General features: G+C 38.0%; 1 protein-coding gene across 5 annotated transcripts in view; it reads left to right on the top strand.

The window, feature by feature from the left end:
* SCAPER (S-phase cyclin A associated protein in the ER) overlaps positions 1–26,665 on the top strand; it is a 151,994-nt gene that overhangs the window by 50,639 nt on the left and 74,690 nt on the right. For all 5 annotated transcript variants that reach the window (XM_021407002.1, XM_021407001.1, XM_021407003.1 and 2 more), the window contains exons 19-21: positions 617–724; positions 15,016–15,152; positions 20,089–20,154. In XM_021407002.1, coding sequence (XP_021262677.1) covers positions 617–724; positions 15,016–15,152; positions 20,089–20,154 — 311 coding nt within the window. The remainder of the gene's footprint in view (positions 1–616; positions 725–15,015; positions 15,153–20,088; positions 20,155–26,665) is intronic.

A 26,665-nucleotide genomic window follows, 5' to 3' on the forward strand; every position in this document is an offset into this window, starting at 1 on the left:
TCTTTGAAATCTGGTCTGCGTACTGTATATTTATGCTGATCTTCTGCAGGTATCAGCATTTAAGATGCAGCATTTGTGAGCTCAGGTTTAGCTTCTGTTATACATAGGCAACTGTGCCAGCCTTTGGATAGGAATGAGTTACTGTGAAGAGAACTGGACAGTTAAGGGTTTGGATCAGTGAAACAGCTGTGAAAATAGTCTGCTGGAAAAAATGATCTAAAATATTCTTTAAAAATGGGGAGAAAAAAAACAAAGCCACCATTTCTTCATGATCAATGTCAATTAATTTTCTATTGGTGACAGAGTATTGCTCTCTTCTCAGTTAAGTTTTTGCAGGTAATCTTCAATTGCAGATAACAGTACCTTCCTATATGATTACCCTTGTAATATTAAACATGTTTGTGTGAAGTTGTGTGGCAAAAGCAGAAATGCTCTTTTTAGTAAAAATAAAAACAGTATTAATGCCATTGAAAGTAACTGATGTTGCTTCATTAGGTGGCAGATTCTGAACTTCCTTCTGAGAAACTGGCATGTGTTACATTTCAGATAGTGTTACTTATATGTTTGGTATTTATCAAGGGTAAAAAAAATTACTAATAATTCATTGTCATTGCAGATTTCCTCAGAAGTGTACCTTTTTAGCCACATAAAAGGGAAAAAACACCAACAAGCTGTGAGAGAAAACAGTAGCATACAAGGACGAGAGCTTTCAGATGAAGAAGTGGTATGTATTTTCAATAACTTTTAGTATTATAGGTTCCTTCTCATTTCAACATTCCATCCAGCTGAGTATCCTGAGAAAGTCTTGAAGATTCCTAGAAAGAAATGGAACCAAAGGTATTTGTGCTAGCATGGGAATATGAGTGGCTTTTTGAGTATAGAACACTTCTGGAAAGGAATGAAAACAAACATGGGTTCAAATACTTGAGGCAATTGGCATTTGAAATAGGTTGTGTATTAAAATGTGACCAATTGCTCTCATCTGCTATTTATCCAGACGTGTTCTTCCTGTCACTGGATTTCATGTTCCATGAGTGTTTTTTTAATTTGCTCTCCTTATATACCTTTCCAAATAATATACATTCTTCATTGCTTTTAAATAAAACCTACTTCTGCATAGCTGTAAAATAGCTTCCCCACAAGGATAATCCTTCAAGGTACTAGAATGGACAAATAAAATTCCCCTTTTAAACTCAAATGCTATTTTTAATTATCTCAGTTTGGCTTATTAGCGGCTTTGGCAATCCCTTAGTTATTCCTTCATCTCTTCCTTCTTCCAAGTAGCTTTTGACTGAAGAGCGGAAGAATCTTGCAGCATCTTTTTGCAGCAGCATTCCAGCCAAAGCCATTCAGATGTTACTGCTCAGTAATTCTGATTTTTTTTTTCTTTCCTGTCTCCTTTCCCACATGACTCTTGTTACTGCGGTTATTGGTTGAGCTATTCTTTTTACAGCTCACCATTGCTGCAGGTACTATCTTTTCCTTTTTAGAAAGCTTTGGAGAGTTAAGTCATTGAGGTACTCAGATCCCTGGAGGTGTCTGTCACTGCAAAATGCAGTGTTTCTGCTGAGTTCCATTTTGCTTGCCCCTTCCTAACTGCAGCAAAAGTACATACAGTTTCTTGTCTGTTTCTTTTCTGCTCTCTTGCAGTGGCTAGTGGGAGTTTTATTGTTTTAAATTTGATTTTTAAATAGTGGGTTTCTCTAGTTGGATATAAGGGGGAATCTGTCATACTGCATCCAGATACTTAGAAATACATGTGAGCTGTGAGGCCTCCCCAGATTCCGTCACATCAGTACATGCACCAAGTGGGCTGTCAGTAGCACTGAATTTCCGTACATCCTTCTAGCCTTTATTTGCTTCTAGCTAGCCACAGCTGATTGGTTCTGGCTGTGCCACTGTCTCAGAGGGATATGGAGGAAAAAAGTGAAGTAGAAGTTGTTTGGTCTGAGAGTAGTAGTTACACACTATTCACAGCATTTGTTTGGTAGCTTAACGTGTGTCCTCCAGAAAGGGCATCATGTTGTAAGTTGTTGTTGTGCCCCAGCTGGTGAAAAAGACATTCCACTAGAGGGCACAGAGTCTGATTTTATTGTGTCCAACATCATGTGCTTAAATCCACTGCTTTTCATCAAAACATTGGACTGGAGTGTGAGCTCAAGGTTAACTACTTGGGATTTCTGGAGTGAGTGCTTAGTCCAGGAGGAAAAGGAGTATGTACGGTAACTGAATGAACAACATGACAGGTACAAAAGCAGATTTAAGTATTCTTAATTGAGGAGATGAGTAGCATTTGACATACTGGCGACATAACAATACATAATGCTGTAATATTTTTTTATCTGTATTTTTAATAGTCTGAGTATAGAATTCTAAGCTGTGCTATTGTAATCTGAAGTTTCCTTGGCCTGAGGCCCCTCCCCAGTTTTCTCTTTTCAGAGAGCAGCAGCAGATATGTGTACTAGATACAGGGTTACTGTGAAGTAGAAATACCACTTTATTTATGAAAGCAGTCTACTTTCTGTACTTTTCTATTCAATTAACGTCAGACCTTGCCTTACCCCTCAAGAACAGCCTTCACTAACTTCGGGTAAGTTCTGCAGTGCTTGAGAACAGAGGTGCAGAGTATCGTGTAGAAGTAAAGCTGTAGTCTGGTGTAGCATTGCAATATCTTCAGTTATTCATCACTGTTTTCAGTTTTTAATCAGTGAAGATATCTGCAGTGAGAACACACTTGTACTACTTAAAGTTATTACTTGTCATCTGTGATGCCTTTGGATTATATACATCTTGTCTGCGACCCTTCTTCTTTGACATGAAAGATTTTATTTATGTCACCTCTGACCTAATAAAATTTCACCTTTAACCTTATGCACTTGACACCTCAGATAAGTTACTCTTGATCTTTGACTCATTTTGTTTTAAGCTTGTTAAGTGTAATAGGTAGCTGCCTAGAAAGAAATATTTTTTCTTTTTTTATTGCAATCTGGCCATATAATTTCTTTGTTATTAATTGAGAAATCGCAGAAGGAATCTAACTATATTTATTTCATTCATATCAGTATTGCAGGCAGTAAGATTTAAATCAGTCCTTCCGACTTTGGAAATTGATTTAAGTGCGTGTTGTATAATACGCTTTCATACAGTAAGGATTTTTTTTTAGTTGATTTGACTGTAAGCAAAAAGTTACAAGCTGTATCACATAATCACTGATGTTGATTTCCCTGGGCCGGGTGCGTGCCGGTTTGTTGATCTTGCCAGATATAAGAAGAAATAATTACTCTAGATTTCGCTCTAATATCTGTGGGTTCTGTAACTAACATCTTCAGAGAAAAGCGTAGTTCAGACTGCAGCATTTTTTCCGTTGTTCTGGAATGAAGTTTATATTGCGCAATTCCCAGCAGCTAGTATTAGATTTTCAATTAATAAAATGAATTCACTTGTGATATATGTGGTGAAACTTGGTAAGAAAATTGTTTTGTTGTGAATAAAGGTACTAAAAATATGAGGTTATTTTTGAGATTGTGTGACAGCTTTGTTTCATCTCTGCCTTTTGGATTTTCCTTTTAGGGGGGATTCATCAGTGTCAAGCTGAAAAGAGTGTAGATTCCTCTTAAAGTAAATTTCTGTTGCTTTTAAAACTCTGGTTATTATATGAAAGCAAATGAAGCTCTGTTCACTTTTCTTTGCTTCTTTTTAACTCCTCTTTTGCTCAGTCTCTTATGAATGCATTCATTAGCATAGATGGCGAAGCTCTTCCAGCAGGGTGGGTTTTGTCTTTCCTTTGTCACGTTTCTAAAACTTGGAATGGTATCGCTGTCCTGTGCCATTTCACTGGCACCTTCAGTGCATCGACAGTGCCATGCCTGTGTTCTCTATGCAGATTGTGCCTGCTGAAGTGCAGCTTTTCTTCCATCAAGCCTACAGCTTTGCCTTCTTTTTGTGTTGCTGTGTTCTATGCCATTGATTTCCTGTCCCCTGCCTTAATATTCATATTACTTTCAGTTCAGCAAAACAGGTAAACAAAGCATGCTGTTTGGTTTTGTCAGTGTCACTGAAACCAATTACTCAGCTTGAAGTTATGACTTTTTTTTTGCTGAATCAGAGTGGATGTGCTACAAAGGACTTTTTCATATGAAGGCAACTAACATGACCAAAACAGCACCCATGTAAATGCCCTGTGGCAGCATACGGTGATCTCATTAGGCTGAGGTCTCTTCTAGAACTTTCTCTGCTCTGCCTCCCACCTGTAGCTTGGGTTGTTTTTGTTCCTCTGCTTTCTGTTTTTTTTCTTGTCTATCCTCATTTACTTGGAGAATTATATGTTATAGTAGTAATCCTAGCTTCCTTCTTTGAATTTGTTATCTTGCCTCATATGCATCTCCTGGCATTTTGAGTAGTGTGGAATGAAGGGACGTATGGAGTATAAACCATGTAATTCCATGCCATCTATGAATGTTTCTAGTCTGTGAAATTACTCCAAAAAAAAACATGAAATGAGTACCTGGCAGGAGGGGAAGTTGGTTAACATATATAAGGTACATACTCATGTATTTCAAAAAAAGATGGAGAAATATTAACAGCCCTTTGTTTGCAAATGTGGAGAATGCTGTTTTAATCAGAGAAGGAAACAGACTGTTCTGTCATGATCCAAATGAAATAACTTCTCAGAGATATATTTAGTTCAATTGAAAATACAGTCCTGTGATGGAGAGAAGCAATTCCTGTTGTCTGAAGACTGACAGTGTTAAAATGTGAGGATTTATAGGAAGACATGGTTGGTTGAGCCCACCCACATTCTTTTAAGAAAAAATCAGATGGACAGCCTAAAGCTCGCTCTGTCATGTGGGTTGTCAAGTTGGCTGGGGTTGCAGTGCAAGCACTTCTGGTGCAAGTCTAGGTTGTAGAGGGGTCTGATTTACAATGTGCATAGCTGTGCTGGCAAGTTCCCCTGGTACAGATGCTATTACCCTGGCAAGATTGCTCTTTTGCCAGGATGTGGTGAGAGGCTGCCTGGAAAAGCAGAGCTGTGCTGCTACAAATTCTGCTCTAGCCTTGTAAGGTTTATGGCCTGTACAGCTCACAGGAGAAGCTGATGTTCGTAGGAGTTGTAATTTCTAAAGGCTTTGTAGGAGTGGTGGATGCTATCCTTTGAAAAGTCAAGCTGCTTTCTCAAAATTCCATACTGTTTCCATTATTTTTTACTGAAGAAATTAATGAGGGAAAGAGATGCGGCAGTGTTTTCATACCTGACATGTTCTTTATCTTCTGTATTTACAAGTTTTCTTGTCCAGAGAGTTGGTGATGCCTGCGTTTTACTGCTTATCAGTTGTGACCATTGCAATGCAAGGAGGCAATCTTGACTCAGACCTCATGTTTTGTAATAGTTAAATCATTTCTGGTAGATACAGTTCAGTCAATATTCCTGTTTCCTTTATCCACAGAGTTAAAGAATATAGACTCCGTTGTAAATTCACTCTTTCTTGGCATCTGATTGTAGTTTTCCAACTACCATTTACTATTTCACTTTCTCTCATTTTATTTGAAGGGTTAGAATTCATGACATAGCTGCAGTGCTCTGTGTTATGTTCAGTGTAAGGCTCCTTGGAGAAAGGTTGGGGAATGGTGTTCTGGAAGATGCATTGGTAATCACATCTACTGGAGAAAAGTAGCAGGTACAAGCTCTGAACAGCTCCGTGCACAGGGTGCTGTTACGTTTAGTCCAGACAAGATATTTGCAAAGCTGCATTGACAGTAGCCCATTTTTCTTCTCTGTTTCTCAGTTTTTCTCTATTGCTCAATTTTGTCTCCTCTCCTGAGGAAGGGAGGATATTTTAGAGGGCTCTGTGTAGCTAGAGGAATAGAATTAAGCCAAACATCTGTGGTCCAGTTTTGTTTGCAGATTTTTCATACCTGTTGCGTATCTGGAATCCTTTCAGCGCAGGAACTGCTTGGCTTTGTCCTTCCACTGTGAATGCACTGCCTGGAAGAAGTGGTCATGAACCATCCTGCAGTTGTGAAGTTTAATCCAAGGAGCAGCTTGCAGAACGTCTCTCATTACTGTGTGGATCAATTCTATTTTTTTGTAGTTTGTGCAGCAACAGCGTCTTACATTTAATATATTATAAAGTGGCGCTTTTCTTGGCCAAAATGTATGTGATTAATTGTTTGTTGGCTGTGTCTTTAACTGTCGTAGATCATGGCCAACATCTGCACCGTTCCTCCTTTAGGCTTTGATATCTTATATGTTCACAGCCAGCAAGAAAAACTACTGCTGGCAGGGCCGGCTGTACTCTCGTTTCCCCCTTTCTCTTGCTTGCCCTTGCAGCTGGGTGACGATGTCAGTGCCTTCCAGCCTTTCTCCCCAGTCTGCAGTGGAAGAAACAGCTTTCCTTTGCCTTCTGCTCCTGCAGTTTAGAGCAACGAGTTGAAAAGGAAAGGATATTAAAAATCGCAAGGAATACCTGAACCTGCTATTCAGAATATTGTTTGCCGTATATCTTAGTGGCAGGCCTGTCATATCATTGAATTTATGGGCAAGGAAGGTGACTAAAAGTACAGTCAGTATTTGCAGTGAAAATAGTGTTTAGTTTGTACATGCTAAAAACCAGTCCCTCATTGAGAGAGAGAGAGAGAGAGGAAAAAAAACACTTCAAGTAGTGAATGCAAAAATGCTTTTGCATTCATGGTCAGTCTTCAGTTTTGAATATATAATTAAAGGTTTTTAGTGCTCCATACTCATCTTCTAAAGTATATTCTAACATAAAAATTGACTGGATATTTAAAATGGTGATTTTGAGAAAATATTTGAATATCTATTACTTGTTTATATAACACGTTTCTTTACATACAAAGTACTTGATATGATTCTTAGTACTGGTAACAGGTAAATAACTTCATTATTTTGAATCTTCCCTATGTTTTCGGGTGCATCATGGCGTGTGGTTTTATAACAATATCAGATCTCTAACTCATAATTTGGAATTAATGACCATTTATGTTTCAGGCTGTCATTGGCTATAATGATGAAGACTGAATTTTACGTTTGATACAGTCTACTTGGGCATCTGTTTTCCATATTAAATACTGTCCTAAGCTGTGAGGAAAAAATCAGAATACTGAGGAGTTTTGTTGAAGCATGTAATAAAATCATGAACAAATATTCCTGTGGTAATATGATTTAGAACTGAACATTAAAAATCTCTTCCCAGTTTGGCAAATACATCCTTTAAGTGGTAATATACAAGCAAGAAACTGTTATTTCTGACCTTGGTAATAAATATCAGAAACCTTTTTTTAATTATATCCTGCTGTTACTGAATATTGCTTATTTTGAAACAGATGAAGATCTACATGTAAATCCAAAAGCCCACATATCTGAGCTTCAGCAGAGTTCCATGTTGATTTGCTAGAATATATGCCTTATATAGCTTATATTTGTACAAATATAGCCTGTACGGACTTCTTAAATAAAAGTGGCAAATTAATAACATCAGTTACGATGCAATCTAAGTCACTGCAAGTATTTCCTTATGATCTTCCTCATTTCTATTATTTTAATCTCGATATGAGAGGGGAAAGTAAAAACAAGCGCTGGGAAATTCCAAAGATTGAGTTTCGATAAATAGCTAGCGTCAGATATTTTTCAAGTTGCCTTGGTCTGCAGAAATGGGTTAGAAAACTTAGAAGAATGCCTTTTCTTTCCAAACTTGGAGATTCAAGGTTGGAAAGAATACAACAATAATAAGAATAACCAGTCTTAGGGTATTTTGTCACTTCTGTTTCAGTCAGAAATGCAGAAGGGAACGAGAATGGAGAATAATAGAGAATAAAGCTAAACTTCCCAGAATCCAAGAAGGTCATTTTGGCTCAGTATTTTGGGTGAAAGTCCAATAGCTGGAGGAGTTTTCCACTTCCACGACTTGGTTAGCTTACACAAAATTGCAGCATAGCTAGTTAAGCGCTATATCATGTTCTTTATGAAATGGACTGTAGATTGGAAAGGTCAGGCCTTGATATGTGCGTTGCTGTTCGACAGGATCAAACTCCAGTGCTGGTTTGTGGCAGCTCAGGTCCCTCCGGAGCTTACAGAAACGGGCAGGAAGAAGTTGATATACTGACTGATGATCCTGGCAGCGCCTGCCTGGGACTGACTGGCTTCCGAGGGGAGGATTTCCAGGGCCTTCTTTCCCTGGCTGCTCCTGCTATGTATTAGGAGGAATAAAGTGCTTCATGAAAGCTACTGTGGAGCGATGTGCGCTCAAAAGAGCGCAGGATCTTAACTTATGACTGCCCCGCGGCAACAAATGCCAGGTTGTCGTTTTTTTTTCCCAGCTTGAGCGAATACAGATGCTTTTCTACAATGTTGTTCTTCCTATGCAATCTTGCCCCGGGCAGAATTCATAATAAGGCAACACTTCGTTAAAGAGAAAGGAAATGGGAGTAAGTATTGGTGTTATGTTCAGTCCTAATTTTAGAATGAGGAAATTTTGTTAGGTATTTGTTTTGGCACATCTTCCATTGCAACTTAATAGTGCTGTTATAAATATTTCTGAAGTTCATATTTTGGTTTTCTACTGTTCATTAAGATTTTACCACTAATTAAAATATACCAACTTAGGATGGGTTTGTTAGAAAATGTCTTTTGCATTCTGTTTGATATCTTTTAATGAAAACTGCGCTGTCCTATAGTTCTGAATACCTCAGTGGTTTTTCTGTGTTAATCTTGTCCTTGAGTTGAGAGCAGTTTTGTTTTTTTCTTGTAATGAATTATTTTATATTGTAACCTGTTGACACTGGAAAATTGCTCAAGTGTAGAGCTTATACACTTCAAGTTAAATTATAAATATACAGCTTCAAATTAGAGCTTGGACTTGGCATCTCTTGTGCAGCCACAAAACAAAATGTGGTCGTGTCACAAGAAGTCTTACAGTCAGAAGGTGAAAAGAAATGAATAGACAGGTGAATATGGGGACATGAGAGAAGATAGTTACTACAATCAACAGACTAGCTTTTGGCTTTTTTGGAAGGGGCATGGGAGGATGTGCAGGGAATATGATTGAAGAACTTTTAAGTGAGAATTTGAAAGAAAAAGTTGAGCAGACTTTTTGGGTTTTTGAGAAACTCCAGGTGTGTGAGGGAAAAGAAGGCAGAAGAATGGTCATTGGAGAATGTGATGTGTCAGTAATGGATATGAGCACTGTAGGTCAATTAGTTGTTCCTGTGAATAGCCTTTCATGTGCAGAGATGGAGTTGGGTAAGGGCTTTAGAAAATGAATAGTAGCTTGTATCTAGTATGGAGATCCAAAAGTGTCAAAGAGTTGGAGCAGGAAAATAATTTCTGTGTTGCTGTGTTCTGGTTTGACAAGTAATTATATATGTGACATTTCTTCTGTTGAGGTCAGGTACGTGGATGTTGTTACTATAATAAGAACATGGACAGAAGTGTTGACGACATGAACAGGTATTGCATGAAGAGGAAATCAGGAAGTTTCTTCCCTAGCTGTTGTATTTTTCTCTCGGCCACCAAAGTTCTGAGTCCTGTTTATGGTGTGGTTTCTCTAGTCAGGTTTAGAGTGCACTGTACTCAACTGTGTCACCTCTCAGCATTTTGTAGATTCAGTGCACAGTTAACAGAAGATTTTGCAGTTACCTTTATTTTAGAATCTGAAGAATTTGATTTAAGGTATTACTGATAGTTGTGCTGCAATCCTTGTGATATAAACATGTCATACAAGATAAAGAGGTTTAATTTGGCATATAGAGAAAAACTTGGTTATAAGAAGTGTTTTGTCAACTGAAATTATCAACTTCAAGAGAGAAAAAGATCTGGGTAGTTTTCCCTGTGTCAGGCAGTTGAATGGGACAGAGCAATTACCAGCAAGAATGTGACTTCATGGGTGACCTTAGAATTTTAGCTGTAATGGTTTTGGCAACTCGATTTCTCATAGAGTTGGTAGTGAAGTCCATCTGTTGCATTTGGAAAGTTTCAGGATTCTCAGTGAGTAGAAGTCAAAACAGCTGAGATGCAGGAAAAAGAGAAGAAAAGCAAAGACTCCTTTTGTAAATAACCTTATCTGCTGTGTTGAGGCCGCTGTTGTATATGCACATATAATGTCATTTTATATCACCTTCCGTGTAAATGAAGTGGTGACACTTGTAAAGGAGTTTTATTGTTTTTAAATGGTCTTCAGTGTTATGTTAAAAATAGTAGGTCTGTGAAACTCAATTTTTAAAACGACATTCTTAAATGATGTAGTGTGTATACAGAATGCCATTAAATATCAAGTTGTTTATATTTGTTTATATTAACCATCTTATGTTTCATATGCTTTCTCAGAAACAGTCTCCCACTGAGAAACAGGTACAGTATACCCAGGGATTTTTTAAAAGTAAGCTTTTATTGAAGTGAATGCATGTAAATAACACTGGAGGGAAATAGCAGGAGTATTTCTGCTCAATTGCATTACTGAACCATCACCATACAAGAGTACATAGAGGAATGTATAGATGATCATGAACAAATATATTGACATTCAGTTCCCGTTTTCCTCTTTTGCAGCTGTACATAGCAGTGCACAGCTAATTGTACTAACTGCTCTTTGTGGCATAGATTCTACCACTTTCATGAAAGTTAATACCTTGTTTTTCCATATAATGATCTCAATTTTGCAAATTAGAGCATGAGTTATCAAGAATGAAAAATGGTGGCAGAAGTCTGATGCTTAATGACTATCACAGCTGGCTCTATTGTAATCCTGGGATTTTAAAAAAGTGTTAATATTTTTGTTGGTTTAGTCGTATCTTCTACATCACTCTTAAAACAAAGCTTTTGAGAATTTGCCCAATTAGAATTGAGGTTGCTGGTATAGAAACTGAGAAATTACAATGAAAATAACATTTTTTGGTAGGTAACAATACGCATCTTAGTAGTAAGCTTTCATTAGAGAACTGCCTTTACTTCATGCTTTGCATTTGCAGTGGCCTAAGTCTCTAGAGATCTGATGGTTTACTAGCATCTGAGGGTTTGGAGTAATTCTCTGTCAGAACATGCTCAGTATAGTGCAGAATCAGGTCAGTAATGCATCTTCACTCTGTCCTGAAACCAAACCCCAGAATGCCTCTATGGAGAGGATAAATTGGTCTTAATGTGTGTAGCATGTACTTGTATAGTAATAACTGTAAAAAAATGTAAAAAGGCTCTCAGGTAGAAGTGAATAGATTACCCAGTTACTCTGCATTACCTTTATTGGAAATGAGGAAAAAAACTGAAATTCAGTGATGAAATTATTGCTTAAATAAAAGCATCCAGGAGGTGAAATAAGTTTGCTGTCTAAGCAGCATACTGGCTTGACTCTCTTTGATACACTAAGAGCAATTACTTCTTTGTTATGTTAACCTCTCTAACCAATGGTTGTGCAAGTAAAATTAGTTAGGAACTTAATTATTTGAAGGATTGGACGCAGTTCTTCAGCATGGCTCAGTGGATTAAAAGCCTTTGGTTTTTGGCTTGTTTTTTTTTTTTTTCATATAACTGTTAGGAGCTTAATAATCCATAGGATTAAACATTTTTGCCCTGCTCTGAAGCATGATGGCAGCAGCCATCTTCCCGGGCTTAAATTGTCACTGGATACTGAGCTTTTAGTTATTCTTGTTTCACACCTGAGCGGTGATCTTCCTGCAGTGATGGTCCTACTCTTTGATCTACACATTCAGAAAGTGATGGGTTTTGTGACACAAGATGTTATTACTCTAGTCTTCCTTGAATGAGCTGTAACTAGGAAGTCTGATATTAATCCAAACTGCCACACTTGAAAGCTGAGAACTCTGAGAAATATCCTCGTGAAAGTGCTTGAGTTCACGTGAACAAAACTGTTTGTAACCATCCTTCATGCCATTGACAGCAGGACTTCTTTCGGCCCCCAGAGGCTGACAAATGAATGTGCTTGTTGAACCCTGCAGCTCCCATTAAGTCTTCTGTTAAATCCCAGATCAGACTGGGAAAAAGAGCTGAGTGTCTGCACAGGGGGCACCAGTCTTTGTCTCGCTCCTCGTTGCTACCTGTCCAAAGTTGGGTCATGGTTTGCAGTTGCCTTCATGTAGCATGAGGACAGCAGGTTGACTGCACCTGAATGAAGATGTTCTGCCCTGTTTCTAGTGTGGTGTCCATTTCAAAGGGCAGTGCTTCCTTCCTTTTGCTCTTGCTGTCACTTTGAAGGATGTTGCAAATAGTTCGAAGGTCTGGTGGAAGCAAAAAAAAGTTTCATTGAACAAGAATGTAGAACATTTATTCAAATAGTAGTCCTCTAAATTTTTTTGTCCCTGATAATTTTTAGTTCATGTCATTTATACTGTGTGATGCATGTAAACTAATGGGAAATAACAATACTGTTATTGCGAAGCAATACTGGTGTATATGGGGGTGTATGCATCAATCCCATCAGATAATTGTTATTAAAATAAGGGAGCTCCCTCTAAATACTTGCAGCTAAGTACCCTTAAGTTTGGTAGCTTGCTCTGAGAAGGGAGTCCTCTATTTTCTTAACGTTTAAAAACTTGAGACTGTTGATTTCCTTGAGTGTTTGAGCCTTATGACAAAAAAAAAAGGAAAAGCCAGCAACTGCTACTTAAGTAGATGTTGAGGGATGGCTCTCTGTGAGGAGGCAAAAATGAGCTGGATATAAATAATAAATAAAGAGGAATAATAGCTTCTCATTGTGGCACTAATCATTTTGAAGAATAAATCATCCTAATAAGCAATGGTGACTTCATATTGTGTTCAGTATTGTGTTAGGAAACAAACATAAGAGAAGCCTCCCTATATTAAAAATGTAGTAAGTATGCTCTAATAACTGGCATTGAACTATTTGCTTATTTGTAAAAATGAACCTGATATAAATTTTTGGCTTGAGAGAACTGAGAAAAGTACTGTGCGCAGCGGGCATCCGCACTTCCTTCTTGGGTAGCATGTGTCAATGCAAATTATGGACAGTGCATTGTGGTGATGTAGTATGTGAGGAAACAGCTTTTTTAATAACATCTTCTTGAAAAGCTCAGAACAAAATGTGTATTTAAAATCACATGCTGTAGTGACATGGACTTTTCTTGAATGTCGTTAAGTAAAACCTGGACTGTAATTAAAACTTAGCTTCTGTGGAGATCAGAGATTTTACCAATACTTTACCTAAATGTAAATCTGCTAATGAGAAGGGAAAAATAATGCTGTTTCATTTAATGTAGTGAGTTACATTGATAGGGCTGGGCATTGGTTTCACGTAGCTGTAAAAGGCAACTTGGAGAAGGAAGGGAATGTTAGCTTGGGCTTCGTATATGTTAGCTAATTGTTTCTTGAGCATGAGGGACAACATTTATTCTGCTTTACTTTTTTTATCAGTTATTCTTCCATTTCTTTTTGTTATACCCATGATGTACTTGCTGTCTCTGGTGTGAAATAATCTATTTCCTGGTGGTTGAATCCTTTGTGTTTTCTGGACTATGTGTTATAGGAAAGGAGCAAAAGAAGTAGAATAGAAAAAAGAACAAGTTCCAGGACAGGCACACATCCTGTTGGAGGGGAAAAATAATAATTGAAAAATAATTCTCCATTCTAAACCACGCAATGAGTGTTCTTGGAAACCTTTTAGGACCAGATTAAGTAGTTAGATATTCTGAATTGTCTAATTTTGTGTCAAAATACGCTTTGGTTGTGTAATTAGCATGTAGCATCATGTCTCTTACTGTTTGCAGGATAAATCGTTTTAGCTGTATAAAACCTGTAGTGACCTCTTGAGTATGTGGGACTTTTCTTAGCAATAGAGATTTTCCTTTGAATTATAGCTTCACGTTTTATTTTGCCTCAGTTAGTTTCACTTTTCAGTAAGTGAAGGGCTCTTTCAGTTAACTGATAGTTACAACTTCAGTAGTGATGTAAAATACATCAGTTGCTCCGAAAGTAACATCTCCCATTTATTTTAATGAAAACATGAAGAGATACAAAAAAAACGCAACAACAGTATTTGATAAAGCAAATTCTCAGCTACAAAATACTAGTTTTCAACATAGGGACCACCTTTAGCTGTGTGTTTTTGGCGGCAATGAACAAGAGCTTGCATGCCCTGCTTGTAAAAATCTGCATGGCCATCTGGAACATGGCGTGACTTTCACATCGCTTTTTCCACTGCTGAAAGGCACTGCCCACTCCTCGCTGTGCTGACATCCACTGTTTGGTCTTCATAAACGTTCAGCAAGTGTCAGTGAATGGTAACGGGTGCCATTTTTTCCACATATAGGAATTCAGTGACACACCTTTATTTCATCCATGCTTCCATGTCAGACACCATTCTGTCAGAGTGCCCCTCTGCTGCCATCTGTCACACAGCAACAACGTGTAACACTATATTGGAATCAAGATTCACCCTCTACTGCCATGCCACCAACATCCGCCTCTGACATTGTGGACAAGCATACTAAGACAGGAGGCATTACTTTCGGAGCAGCCCACATAATTTAAAGCAGTAGAAGTGTTTTGAAGTTATATGTCATTTTATTTGAATAGCTATGAATGAGTAATTGAAGAAAGTAATTTATCAGTTTGAGGAATGTGGTTATCCTCAGCCAGGTACTTTTTTCTAATCTTAAGACAGGCTTTTCTTATCCAGTTTTTCTGCATGTAAAGACTTTAGTCTTGGAGAATATATAACTAGTAGTGAGATAAATGTGTGTTTTTCAGTTTATCGTTTTTTTCTTAAGCCCCACTTCCTCCCTGGTCTTTTAGGTGTTTTCACTCCATTTTTTTTGTGGTTAGCTAGTGATTCTCTCAAGTATATTTACTCAGGTTATTTTTCTAGAATGTAAACAGAGGGAATGCAGCTAATATTTAAACTAACATTTATTTTAAAAATTTTATTCCTTTTCTTGACATTTTAAAAATATTTTCCACTGTGGTTTTCTGGGAAGATAATCTGTCAGCTGCGTAATACACAGTAAGATTAAATATTATTTCAATATTTTCTGCAGGAGCACCTGTCATTAAAAAAGTACATTGTGGATATTGTGGTTGAGACTTCTGTTCCTGTAGAACCAGTAAAAGATGGAGAGGAGAAGCAAAAAACTAAAAAGAAAGCCAAAAAGTTAAAAGCACGGATGAACTCCAGGTAGTACAAGCTTTCTTTGTTTTGGTTTGGTTTTTTATTTGGGTTTTTTGTTTGCTTTTTTTTTTTTTAATTTTGCTCTGAACTTTACTTTTTGTCCTTTACTACAAGTGCCACGGAAGGCTGAAACCAAATTTAAATTATTTGCTTTGAGTGTGTCCTGAAAATAATACGGATGAGCCTAATTTATGGCCACTTTCTCTGATTGAGAAAGAAAACTGAATATCGATCTGGAGCCCTTGGTTTCACCTGTTAAGAGCTTTTCTCATAATTGGATGCCAGTGCCCTGCCAAAACTGTAGCCTCTTCTAGCATACAATAGCATGTTTAAATTTGTGTAAACCTTGCCTATTTTTCTTTCGGGCTATTGATTTTTAAATGAAGTATCAAAGAAAATCAATAGTAATCAACAAATAGAAGTCAGCCTGCTGTGGTGTCAAACCTCATGACTAAATTTAATCATTTTTTTTGTTGCCTGTCACAACAAAAAGAAAGATTAAAATATCTTAAAATGGAAAGTGAGTTGTTAAACTTGCAATTTGTTATTAGCTGAAAAAGTGACATCTCCAGATCGGTAAGATATGCAAGATGGCATTATATCATGAACTGCAGTGTCAGTCTTGATAGCTGAATAGATCCTGGCTGAAGTTAATACTTAATGTTATAACACATTTTTACGTTTATCTCTTAAAAAATACTTCTCAGATGGTGAAATAGAACAAGGCAAAGAAAACGATTTTAATTAAAAAGGGTTGCAGATTAGAGAAAAACATGTGAATACACTTTTACATCCACAGTAAAAATGAGGTGTTGTATTAGCTTATAATAGTGTTAATAATAATGATAATGGCACATTAATCTTCAAAAAGACAATTTTACAGTTTTTTTAATTGTTTCTTCTTGTTGTACTGTGGATGAGCAAATCCGCTGTCTGAATATCACATAGGAAGACACTGAGATTGGGTAACAGATTCTCCCAGGCTCCTGATTGGACAGGATGGGTTTTTATTCATATTACCTGTTCAATTAATGCAGTTACCAGGTCTGATTTTAGTCCTTTCCCAAGAGCTCATTCTGCTGAACTTAGTCTAAGGTTTGTCAGAGCTAAAGGTAATATATGAAATAATAGTTTGTCATTGGCACTAATTGGTGAAAAGGTTTTTCAGAACATCTTGAATTCTGATGTTTCAGACTGCTGGGTGAGTCAGCATAGATGTCATCAAAAATTCTAATTAAAGTAGACTAATGGGGGCATCATTTTTACAAAAGTGATATACTAATGAAAAATAGTGGAAGCGTGAAAATCTAGGAGGAGTTGAATTGGAAAGACATGAAATGCACACTTGGTTTTAGTTGAGTGTATTAAAAAAAAAAAGGGTGACTAAACATTGTTTTGAGATTGCTGTCCATGAAGGTAATGAAAGATAAATTCACAATTTCACCATAGAACTTCTAGTGTTAACCCAGAAGGCTTGCTAATAAAGATGTCTTGTGGTAGAAGGAAACAAAAGTTGTTCTAAGGACTTTCAAACAAAAAATTGATGGGGGGGGGGAAAAACCCATTTAGGAGATGAATTTTAGCCATGCAAAACTTGGTCGTCTTCTACAGTTGAGTGATAGGTGTGGTAATGACAACTACCACCTGGATGTCCCAACTTGTAATCTTGTTAATGGTGAGGTGGGGAGGTTCTCCATAAACGTAAAATGTAGAGGATTATTGTATGTTATGTTGCACTGCTACGGCCTCACCTCAAGCACTGTCTGCAGTTTTGGGCGCCACAATATAAGGACATAAAACTAATAGTGGGTGTCCAAAGGAGGGCTGTGGAGATCGTAAAGGATATAGGGGAAAATGTGAGGAGTGTCTGAGGTCCCACTGTTTGTTCAGCCCAGAGCGGAGGCCTGAGGTAATGGCATGGAGCTGTGTCGGGGAGGGGCAGGTGGGGGTTAGGGAAAGGCTTTGCCCCAGGGGGCAGTGGACATGGCTCCAAGCTGCCAAGGTTCCAGATATAGAGTTGGAATTTTAGGTGGTCCTGTGTGGAGACAGAAGTTGGACTCGATGATCCCTGTGAGCCTGTTCTATTTTGGAATGTTCTATGATTCTATGGTTGTGAAAGCAATTAAAGTAATAATCTTAGAGTTATGATATGAAATGCTAAGTGAAATATTTAGGGTCTGTCTGCTATGTTTCTTCCCAATGATCTGGACAGTGATACCACCACGTAGCTGGGAGTTAGAAATTCAACTCAAAACAGAAATGCAATACATGAAGTCTCCAGTAATTAATTTAATGAGATCGGTTATCTATATGCTGTGTTTTAGCATGTCTTTGCAACTATTCCTCTTATCTGGAAAATAAGAAGGAATGGTACCAAATTGTCCTATATTTGAAGAGTTGAAATTACACATTCAGTTTCTAGGAAGCTACGGTATTTTAAGTGAAAGAAATAAGTAACTGCATTAAAATAGGTTCCTGTTGCTCTCCTGAGCTCCTCGCTCCTAAATCAATATAACAATATGAAAGCTATGAAGGGCAAAGGTGAATGAGGGGACAAATTGTGATCAGTGGGTTATTAGATATGTTGAGAAGTTTTGTTAGTCTTATTAATAATATTTATAACCCTTCGCTGTTAAACTGGTGCTGTAGTAACACCTGATATATGGCTAAATAAATTATCTCTGTTTAACACGCGTGTGCTGCTGTGAGAATACTTCAGGGCCCACATGGCAAACAGGCCTGATGAAAGCTAACCTCCAGCAACACAGCTGTAGTTACCAAGGAGGAAGTACACACAGCCGAGATGTGCTTTGCAATGAATTTAAAGCACTCTAGTCATGTTCATTTAGTAATAGATATTTTGGGTGATTATTCATGTTTGACTGACTCATCTGTACAAAACTCAAAGCTAAAATATGTTGTTTCTGGCTAAGAGACAGCGAAGAAGGCAAAAGGTTAATAAGGGAATCTCACCTTCATGTTTAATACTAAATTCAGTTGTGATTAATAGCTTTATTAATGATCCACAAATCAGAACGTGTACTAATGTAACAGTATTTGTATGTGGCACAAGTTGTTTAGGTTAAGCAAGCTGAGGGAAAATCTTAGTAGCTTTGGAAAACATAATCCACTTGGGTGAAGAAAAATATAAAGAAATGTGGAATATATGTATCTGAGAGGAAATAATGAACTGTTTATGAAACTTCCAGATTTTAAGTGATATCTAAACTCTAGAAGGAAAAAGTGTTACTTACAGATTAGTAAAGACCTTTAGCAGTTGTATTTTCAATCAAAATCAAAATTTCATGTTGCCATGTTATGATGATTTCTAATAACTTAAAAATTGTCTCATGTAGTTCAAAGGACCTTGAGCAGAACAGTACAGGAAAAGATTACAAGAACAATTTAAAAAAAAAAAGCTATCATGAAGAGAAGTTTAAAAGAGTGGGGCTGTTTATTTTAGGAAGATATGAGAAAAGACCTATTAAGGTAGCAAATGAAGTAATAAGATAGTAATGAAGGCTTTGGAAAAGGTAGGAATTAAATCTTTACTGAATTGTTTTTGGCAGTGCAGCAATAAACACATTTCCCATTGGAATCCATCGTCGAAATCTTACGCTTGAGGAACAAACAGTAGGATCTTTCTATTCTAATAATAGAATACCAAGTGTCAGCAGTCAATATTCAGAATACCTTGAAAAGTAATGCAAAGCACTGTTTCTATGGGTGAAAGTTTCCCTGAGGCAGATGTTTTCTGCTTCTGTCCTGAGGGACTTTTGGCACCTTCCTTTGGGGCTTCCTGCAGGCACTACTGATAGAGACGGATCACATATCTAATCAAGGGTTTAGTCCAGCATGCTTGAAGCTCAGCTGTGTGTACAGCTTCCCAAAGCTCTCACTTGTGAATGGCTTTCTAGCCATGACTGGCGTGTTACTTGTTCATCGGAGAACAGAACGTCACGAGACTGGAGCAGCACGTCTCCCTGGAGTCCCTACTGATCTGTTACATCTTTGAGGTCTTCCTTTAGCACGTGAGAGAGAATTTTAACAGACTGCATGTTTTTTTTAACAGCCAGATGCTTTTACTGCTGTCTGGATATATCTTCACAGGGCTCTGTCTCTGAGAATTTTTCTGTAGCACTGTAGTGCGTGGTTTGGCTTTCCTTTGGGGACAGGCAAATGTTAGGAAATCTGGAAATTAGTAAATGTTAGGAAATGACAGGATTACCACTGCAAATCTCATACTGGTTGATGAGTTAATGATAATTTTCACCTGCTAATTTAGACTGGCTGCAGTCAAAACAGGTGGTGAAAAAGTAGTCTTGTCTCTGTCTTCCTGCTCCTTCACATATGGCCAGTATAAATAATACTTGCAAGCATCTAAATAGGTATGTGTTTAGAAGTCTTATTTTTATTTCCGACAGCTGTTAGTGGTAGTATTTACATTCTATGCTGTATGCTTAGCAAGATTCATAATGTCACAGAGTAGTTAATTTCATTAAAAATACTTCTATATTTGTAAATAAAATATTTATATTATGTCTGTGTTGTAATCTTATGATATGCACCACCTATCCGAGCTACTAACCTTTTCATCAAATGAATGAGGTAGTTTTACAATGAGAAATGCTACTACAGTTCTTTGCCTGTTATCATCTACTTGGCTTGTAACATTTGTCACCATTTTGAAAGTCAATTAGGTCCACCATTTGTGTACTGATGTTATACTAAGATAATATAAAGTATTAGTAGCCGGTAGTTAAACATCTGAACGGATTAGGACAAAGCAGAATAGTCAGAAATGGCATAACCTACTATGAAACAGAAATAAAATGCAAAGGTTAGAATTATCTGGTATTAGCTGGTATTGCATGTTAGCTGGTATTGCATACTGTACGCCTTTAGACAACAGTTGATAAATGATTAATATTTTTTCCTCCAGGGCAAAGGAATATGAGAGTTTGATGGAAGGAAAAAATACAGTCTCTGATTCCCCATTTAAAGCCAAGTAAGTATTTAACTTTTTTTAGATTTTTTTCTTTCTGTAGCAGAAACGTTTCTGAAATCTCTGGTGGAGCAGGTGTGGTAAGGTTCCTGCTCAGTGCAGGGTGCACTGTCATCTTGAATTACGGATCAGTTCCTAACACAAAAGGTCAGACCTTACAAATGCCTTTTTTTCTGAAATCATTGTATGTATTAAACCATGTAAGATGCACTAAAAAGAGAACATAAGCTTATCTGTTTCTTGCCTGGAAGCAAGAAGATTCCAGCTTTGTACTTCAAGATAAATTGTGAAAATTCTGGAATTAAAAAACTGTATAGCTTATGTGTTGCCTCCCTTTGATCAGAAACAAAGGTTCATATGGGGAACCCACAGATATTTTAATGCACAGATGTCTTAATCTGTCATTGAGCTTTGTAAAGAACGTCTTTTATTGTCTCGCTCAAGGCACAGATGAAAGCAGAGGATGGTAAGATTAATACAAGCAATTATCACTGATAAATTTTTCCTACTTAGTTTGAAACTGGAAATTAGTCAGCTTTTTCTGTCTGCTCCCGTTAAAACTGCTTGTTGAATGACATAGTGTTTTGATTCCAAAAGGTTTTTGACAGGATCTCACACCAGAGGCTTTAAAAGAATCCATATAGCTGTAGTGTAAGTGGGAATCAGCTTAAAAACTGAGAAGTGGAGTACATGGCCAGTCCTTGCCAAGTGGGGAGGGTGCCCCTAGAGTTCCACAGTTCTATGATGTTCAACGTGTTCACTTGTGATTTGCAACAGAGGACAAGCAGTGAGGTGACAAAGTTTTGACTGCTGTACAAATGTATTCAGAGCAGTAGGGACAGGAGCTGATACTGAATGATAGTTTCTAAGAGGGACAGTGACAAAGCAGTAAAATGGCAGGTAAGATTCAGTGTACACTAAGTGCTACACAGATGTCAAGAGGAGGTGGAAGTCAGTGTTATCTTCACGTATGAACTCATGGGCTTTGAACTTACAGAAGTGATGGATAGTTCCAGGAAAATACTAGCTCAGGTGTAAGAGCACTAAGAGCAGCTAAAGTAAATCCTTTGTTAAAACACTTAGAAACAAAAGCAGGACAAAGAAAGTACAGATGTCTGGATCATCTACGTCTTTTGAATGCTACATGCATTTCTGGTTCTTCATCCAAAAAAGGATTCTAGAACTGTTAAAGGTTCACAGTGGGCAATGAAGTAAATTGAGTAACTTCTGATATAACTTCTTACTAAGGACTAAGTAAGCTAGTACTTCTCATGCTGGAGAAAAATGTGATGGTGGGAGGAAGTTAGACAGGAGCTTTGTCACAGGGTTGGGCAAGGTCATAAAAAGTGTGGAAAAGAATGATGGTGATTGATCGTGTGCTGTCCTCCCTAGGGCCAGAATGAGGGAGCATGGAGTGATGATTAGTGGTTCTTAGTGCTGTATGTAAGGAGTTGGACCGAACTCCTTGACAAAATTGTGCTAGCAGGTTATCTTGCATGCACAGTAGTTCAAGGAAATGAAATCCATCTCACAAGATTCCTTAGATGAAAACAGGGGCAAGAAAAGGATTAGTAGAGAGGATTATGTATGCTTGCCCCATTCTTAATTTTCCTCAGGCATCTATTTTACAGTTCTTCGTTAGGGTAGAGGGAGGGTGGTACAGCACTCCTACAAGTGTTCTCTAGAAGCCTGTTGAAGGTTGGTCAAGAGACTGTAGTGTCTTAACAGCTGGCTTCAAATTCCTTCATCCTAAGATTACATTTAACTTTCCCAGTTGGGGATATTTGTTTTCAACTATAACTTGTACCAGATTGTGTATGTTTTGTGGTTGCTTCCATCAGTGATAAATAGCCAATACACTTGAAGGTAGCATTTTTTTTAGAAGTTACTATTGTTTGAGGTCTTCAGATCCTTGTTATTGGGGTTCCTTGGTTGTTTGTATAGCTGATCTGTAGGCAGTATCTTTCACATAGTCTTTTCAATAGTTTGAAAACCTGCCACTGAATCTCGATATGTGTTTTAAAATAATAAAAATCCATCACTGAGGTTTGACATAGGAAAATGAAACATCTCCACCAGATGGCACACCTGCATAAACACACTGGGGAAGAAGGTTCTGTTGGCTTCATTTCTCAATTATCAGCACTTCAATTTTCAAGATTAACTTCATGGCAGATAGGACTTGTAGATTTGTAGCTTCTGTGTTTTGCTTTTCTCTGCTACCAGAAAATAAAAAAATTAAGGTCTAGTGGTCGGCAGAAATGTGGAGTGTTTAAATAACTGAAAGTAGTGATGAGGTTTTCCTTGTTAGTTTCTTTCTGACATCTGATTGTCATCAGTGATGCACTTTGGTCAGTGGTCTCAAATGCAGTGCAACAGAAACTCAGGCAGATGTGATGGATTTTTTTGTTTTTGTTATCTCTTGGCTGACCCTGAATTTTTCAGTTTTAATTTCTCCTAATGGCATGTTAGTGTACTCTCAGGCAGAATCTTCTGTTTCATCAAATTTCTTATTTCCCTCCTCCGTTGCCTCTGCTCCTGGAGCGTAAACAAGCACCCTCATCTGCTTTCCTGTGTGGTCTCAATATGGAGTAGGTGGTGTAGTGTGGGAGGTTTAAAATACATTTATGGATCCTTGCTTTTGCTGCTGCTTAATTTTTTTCTTCATCAGTCAGCAGATTGATTTATCTATTTTGAAACTAATGTCACAATTATTCTGACCTAACCTAAAAAATCAGAACTACGGAATCTGAAGTCTAGTTACAACTAAGGTCTTAATCTGCGTGTTGCACTCTGAGCACACATTCCCATGCAGTAATTTCTTGCAGCATTCTCCAACCATAGCATATGTTGTGGTCATTTCTGTTGTTCTTCATTTCATTTTTTACATTTTTTACATTTTTTGAAAATTACATGGCTAGATATATCCTGCCTCTGAATGAATCACTAAGGTAAGTAGGCACTGTCTTACATATTCTTAGGATGTTTATAACTCTGGCCTTGTTCTGAGTATGGGCCCTTTGAGACTGGAGTTACAAGCTCTTTCAAAGTAGTGATCCTAGGGAAGGTACAGCAGGATCACCAGTAGATCCAGATGGTCAAAGTCTTGGCTGTTTGTAGCACTGTGTGCCTGGTGTTGCACCAGCATCTGTGTGAGGGTATTGCCCTGTTTGAAGTAAACTAATGTGGCCGCTGTGTAGCTCGCTTTAATCACAGAGCTAGGAGATCTTTTGTAGTCTTTGTGTGCAAAACTAGTTATCTAGCAGCTAGTTCCATCTAAACTCTTTGTTGCTTTTAAAATTACTCACTTCTACTGATCATCGTGGCTCAAATATTTGCAATCTTCTTTGAAGTCAAGGGAGTAGAGATGGTAACTCAAGTCTGAGCTAACTTTATAAGAAATAGAGGACCATCTACAAATTGAACAGAAGCCCAGTTTATCACTCTTAAAATCTGTTTACTTTACACGATATATAATATAAAGTGGAATTATGATAGGGTAGTTTTATCTCATTCTATAAGGGATAGGATGAAAGGACGAGATTTTATGAGGTTTGAGTTTCAGCCCAGACTTTATCTGTTTACATGGAGAAACAAATTCATACAGGGAAAAAAAATGTTTTTTTAACAGGCCAAGAACGGTAGCAAGAAGAATTAGCTGAAACAAAGAAACAATAGTAGATCTCCACTAAAATGTGATTGCATTGAGAAGCCATGAAATAGTTAGACTCTTGTCTTTTAGCTAGAACACAGTGTACTACTATGAGCCAATATTAACTGCTACTGTACCTGGCTGAGAGAGCACAAGTCCCTGCCAATGCCAGAATTCGTAGCAGATATCCAGCATGTGCTCTTAGTAGAACTGCAAAGTCCCTGGAGGCATTCAAGGCCAGGCTGGACGTGGCTCTGGGCAGCCTGGTCTAGTGGTTGGCGACCCTGCACTCAGCAGGGGGGTTGAGACTCGATGATCCTTGAGGTCCTTTTCAACTCAGGCCATTCTATGATTCTATGAAAGTCAATGGGAGAAGTCATGGCCCGGAACGAAGGGGGTAAAAAACTGAGAATGCTGAGTGGGTTGTGACAAAACAAATGCCGGTGCATCTTGTTTGTTTGGAAGGAAGGTTTGAGGTAATTAAATTTAGGTGGAAATATAGTTATGAACAGAGCGATACCTCATAACAGTTGGCTGTGGAATTTGAAAAAGAAAAAAAGCATTTTTAAATATTCAATTTAAAATGTGACACAATTGGTAGATTTGTTTATTCACTTTAAGAGAAGCAAGTAAATTTTAGATTGAAATAATTAAATACAACTTTCGTCTATGCTTCCTTGCTTATGCCACATTTTTTAACCCCCCTGCCTCCAGTTATGTCTTCATAAACACTAAAACCATTTATGGAATGCATTTTCTTATCTGATGGCAGTTGTTAAAGAAGAAAGACAGAACCCAGAATTAGTCTTTGGCAGGTAAAAAGCCTTTTCAGATCACCTTCAAGATTAAGCCACCTTAATATTATGAGAGCGCTGGTTTCCTGCTGCAGCTCACAGATTGTTTCTGTAGTTCTTGCTAGCTTATGATTTGCAGGTTTATAAAAATTCACTCAAAGCACTGATTCAGGTGCTTTCTAAACCTTACCCTGATAATACAAATACCAAAAAGAGGATGGTGTTTATCCTGCTTTGTTAGGCATAGTGTGTGTACCTTTCCCAGTTTGAGTATTGAAGCTGAGTGATTCATGAGTGGGATGGTCAGGGTCTCTCAGTGGTGTCCTGTTCTAGAAACACTTTTAGAAGATGGTTGAAACAGATGTTTGTTTATTATTTTATTTTTAGAATCTGTCTAAAACAATGCCTCTTTAAGTGGGGGGCGGGAACAGATCCAAACGCTGCTTTACTTGCAAGCTGTTTTGCTCTCTGAACAGTTCCTGCAGAAAGTTCTTTCCAGTGGAAGGACTGTGTTCCTTCTCAGTTGGGAATAGCCTGTCTGCTGCTTCCTGGCCTTTCTCATCTGTTATTAACTGGTTGGTCATCGGTGGCACTTAAGTCGTTTTATAAAAACCACTGGACTTCTGTATCTGTAGTATTAATTTGGGTTCTCTGGGAGCTGATCTGAGTGCAGTTCAGCATCCAGCCTGTGAAGTCGCCTCTCAGAGTGTGAGTTGGTGCTGGCTCCTTCTGTTTGGTGCCCATCAGAGCAGGTTTTTAAAAGGGAAGGAAAAAGTTTGCAAAGTAAGAGTGTTGCTTGCATTTTCTTGTAATCCAAAGGCCTTATGGTTCAGTGTCAAGGCAGTCTGCAGGTGGGGAAAGTGTCACTGTCATCGTTTAATACATGCACTGAAGTAAGGTAATGAGAGATTGTCATATGCCTAAAGGGATTGCAGGAAAACTTTAAATAAGTAAATAAAAATGTAACACCCTGAGTTTAATGCTGTAGCCACTCTCTCCTCTCATGTATGAAACTGATTTTTTTTTTCACATGCTTTTTCAATTCCTTCTCTCTCAAACTGTGTAAAGTTACAACTTCAGATAGTATGGAAATGAGAGGGACTATTCTGAGGAAGGACTGCAGCACAGAAAGATGAGAGTCAGGAAGTGAAAAGTTATTTCCTCTACGTGTCAGCAGGGGAAAGATGGGAATGTAACGTGAAGTTTGTTCTTGGAGAGGCTCAGTGCTGAATGTCTCTAATGATACAGTTCTTTCTTATTCATTTGTCTGGTGTCTCAGTGTGTTCACAAGACAAACGTACCTTGTGGGTTTGCTTGGAGTAGCAGGCTAGTTTCCCGTTTGGCCAATTACAAAATACTATACTAAGATAGCAAGATACTGATTACTAGGGAAATACTTGTGCAAACTTCAAACAGCTGTGTAAACTGTAGAAGAGCTGAAGTGTAAATAAAACAAAATTCAGTTAAATTTTAAGCAGAGGTAAATGCCAACTTCATGATTGTATGGACAGTAGGTTTTCTTTTCAGAGAATTGCTGGATCAGTTTTATTGCAAATCAAGTAAATTAATTTAGAAAATACTCTTCATAGCAAATTTTCAGCAGCTTTCAGAGCGCTTCCATTTCCAAAACTAAAGGTGTGGGAAGCTGCTTATTTAGGTATTCAATATCTAGCTGTGTTGATTTGTAGCGTGGTGTTTTCCACTACATCCTGGAGCAGTTGGAATGTGCCAGGTGTGACATCGAGTATATTTAATTTTACTGCAGCGTTAGTGCAGAATAGTGCAGGGCTGTATGCTGCCTTAAGAGGATACAGCATAACTCTCTGTTTGGGGCAGGAACTTGCACAGACTTTCTCAGTTCTCTCCAGACATGGGCTGCATGGACAAGAATTGGGGCTGTGTGTCCGGCTGGCATCTGACTGCCCTCGGCCGGAGCACGCAGGAGGAATAACCGCTCTTCCTGTGCAGGAGCTGCCCAGAATCTAGTTCTCTGCCTCGCACATAATCCTTCTGTACATACGTTGAGAATACAGCCAAGAAATCATGGGTTCAAATGTGGAAGTGCTGA

This window comes from Numida meleagris, chromosome 9 (genome assembly GCF_002078875.1).
Source record: "Numida meleagris isolate 19003 breed g44 Domestic line chromosome 9, NumMel1.0, whole genome shotgun sequence".
Taxonomy (NCBI): Eukaryota; Metazoa; Chordata; class Aves; order Galliformes; family Numididae; genus Numida; species Numida meleagris.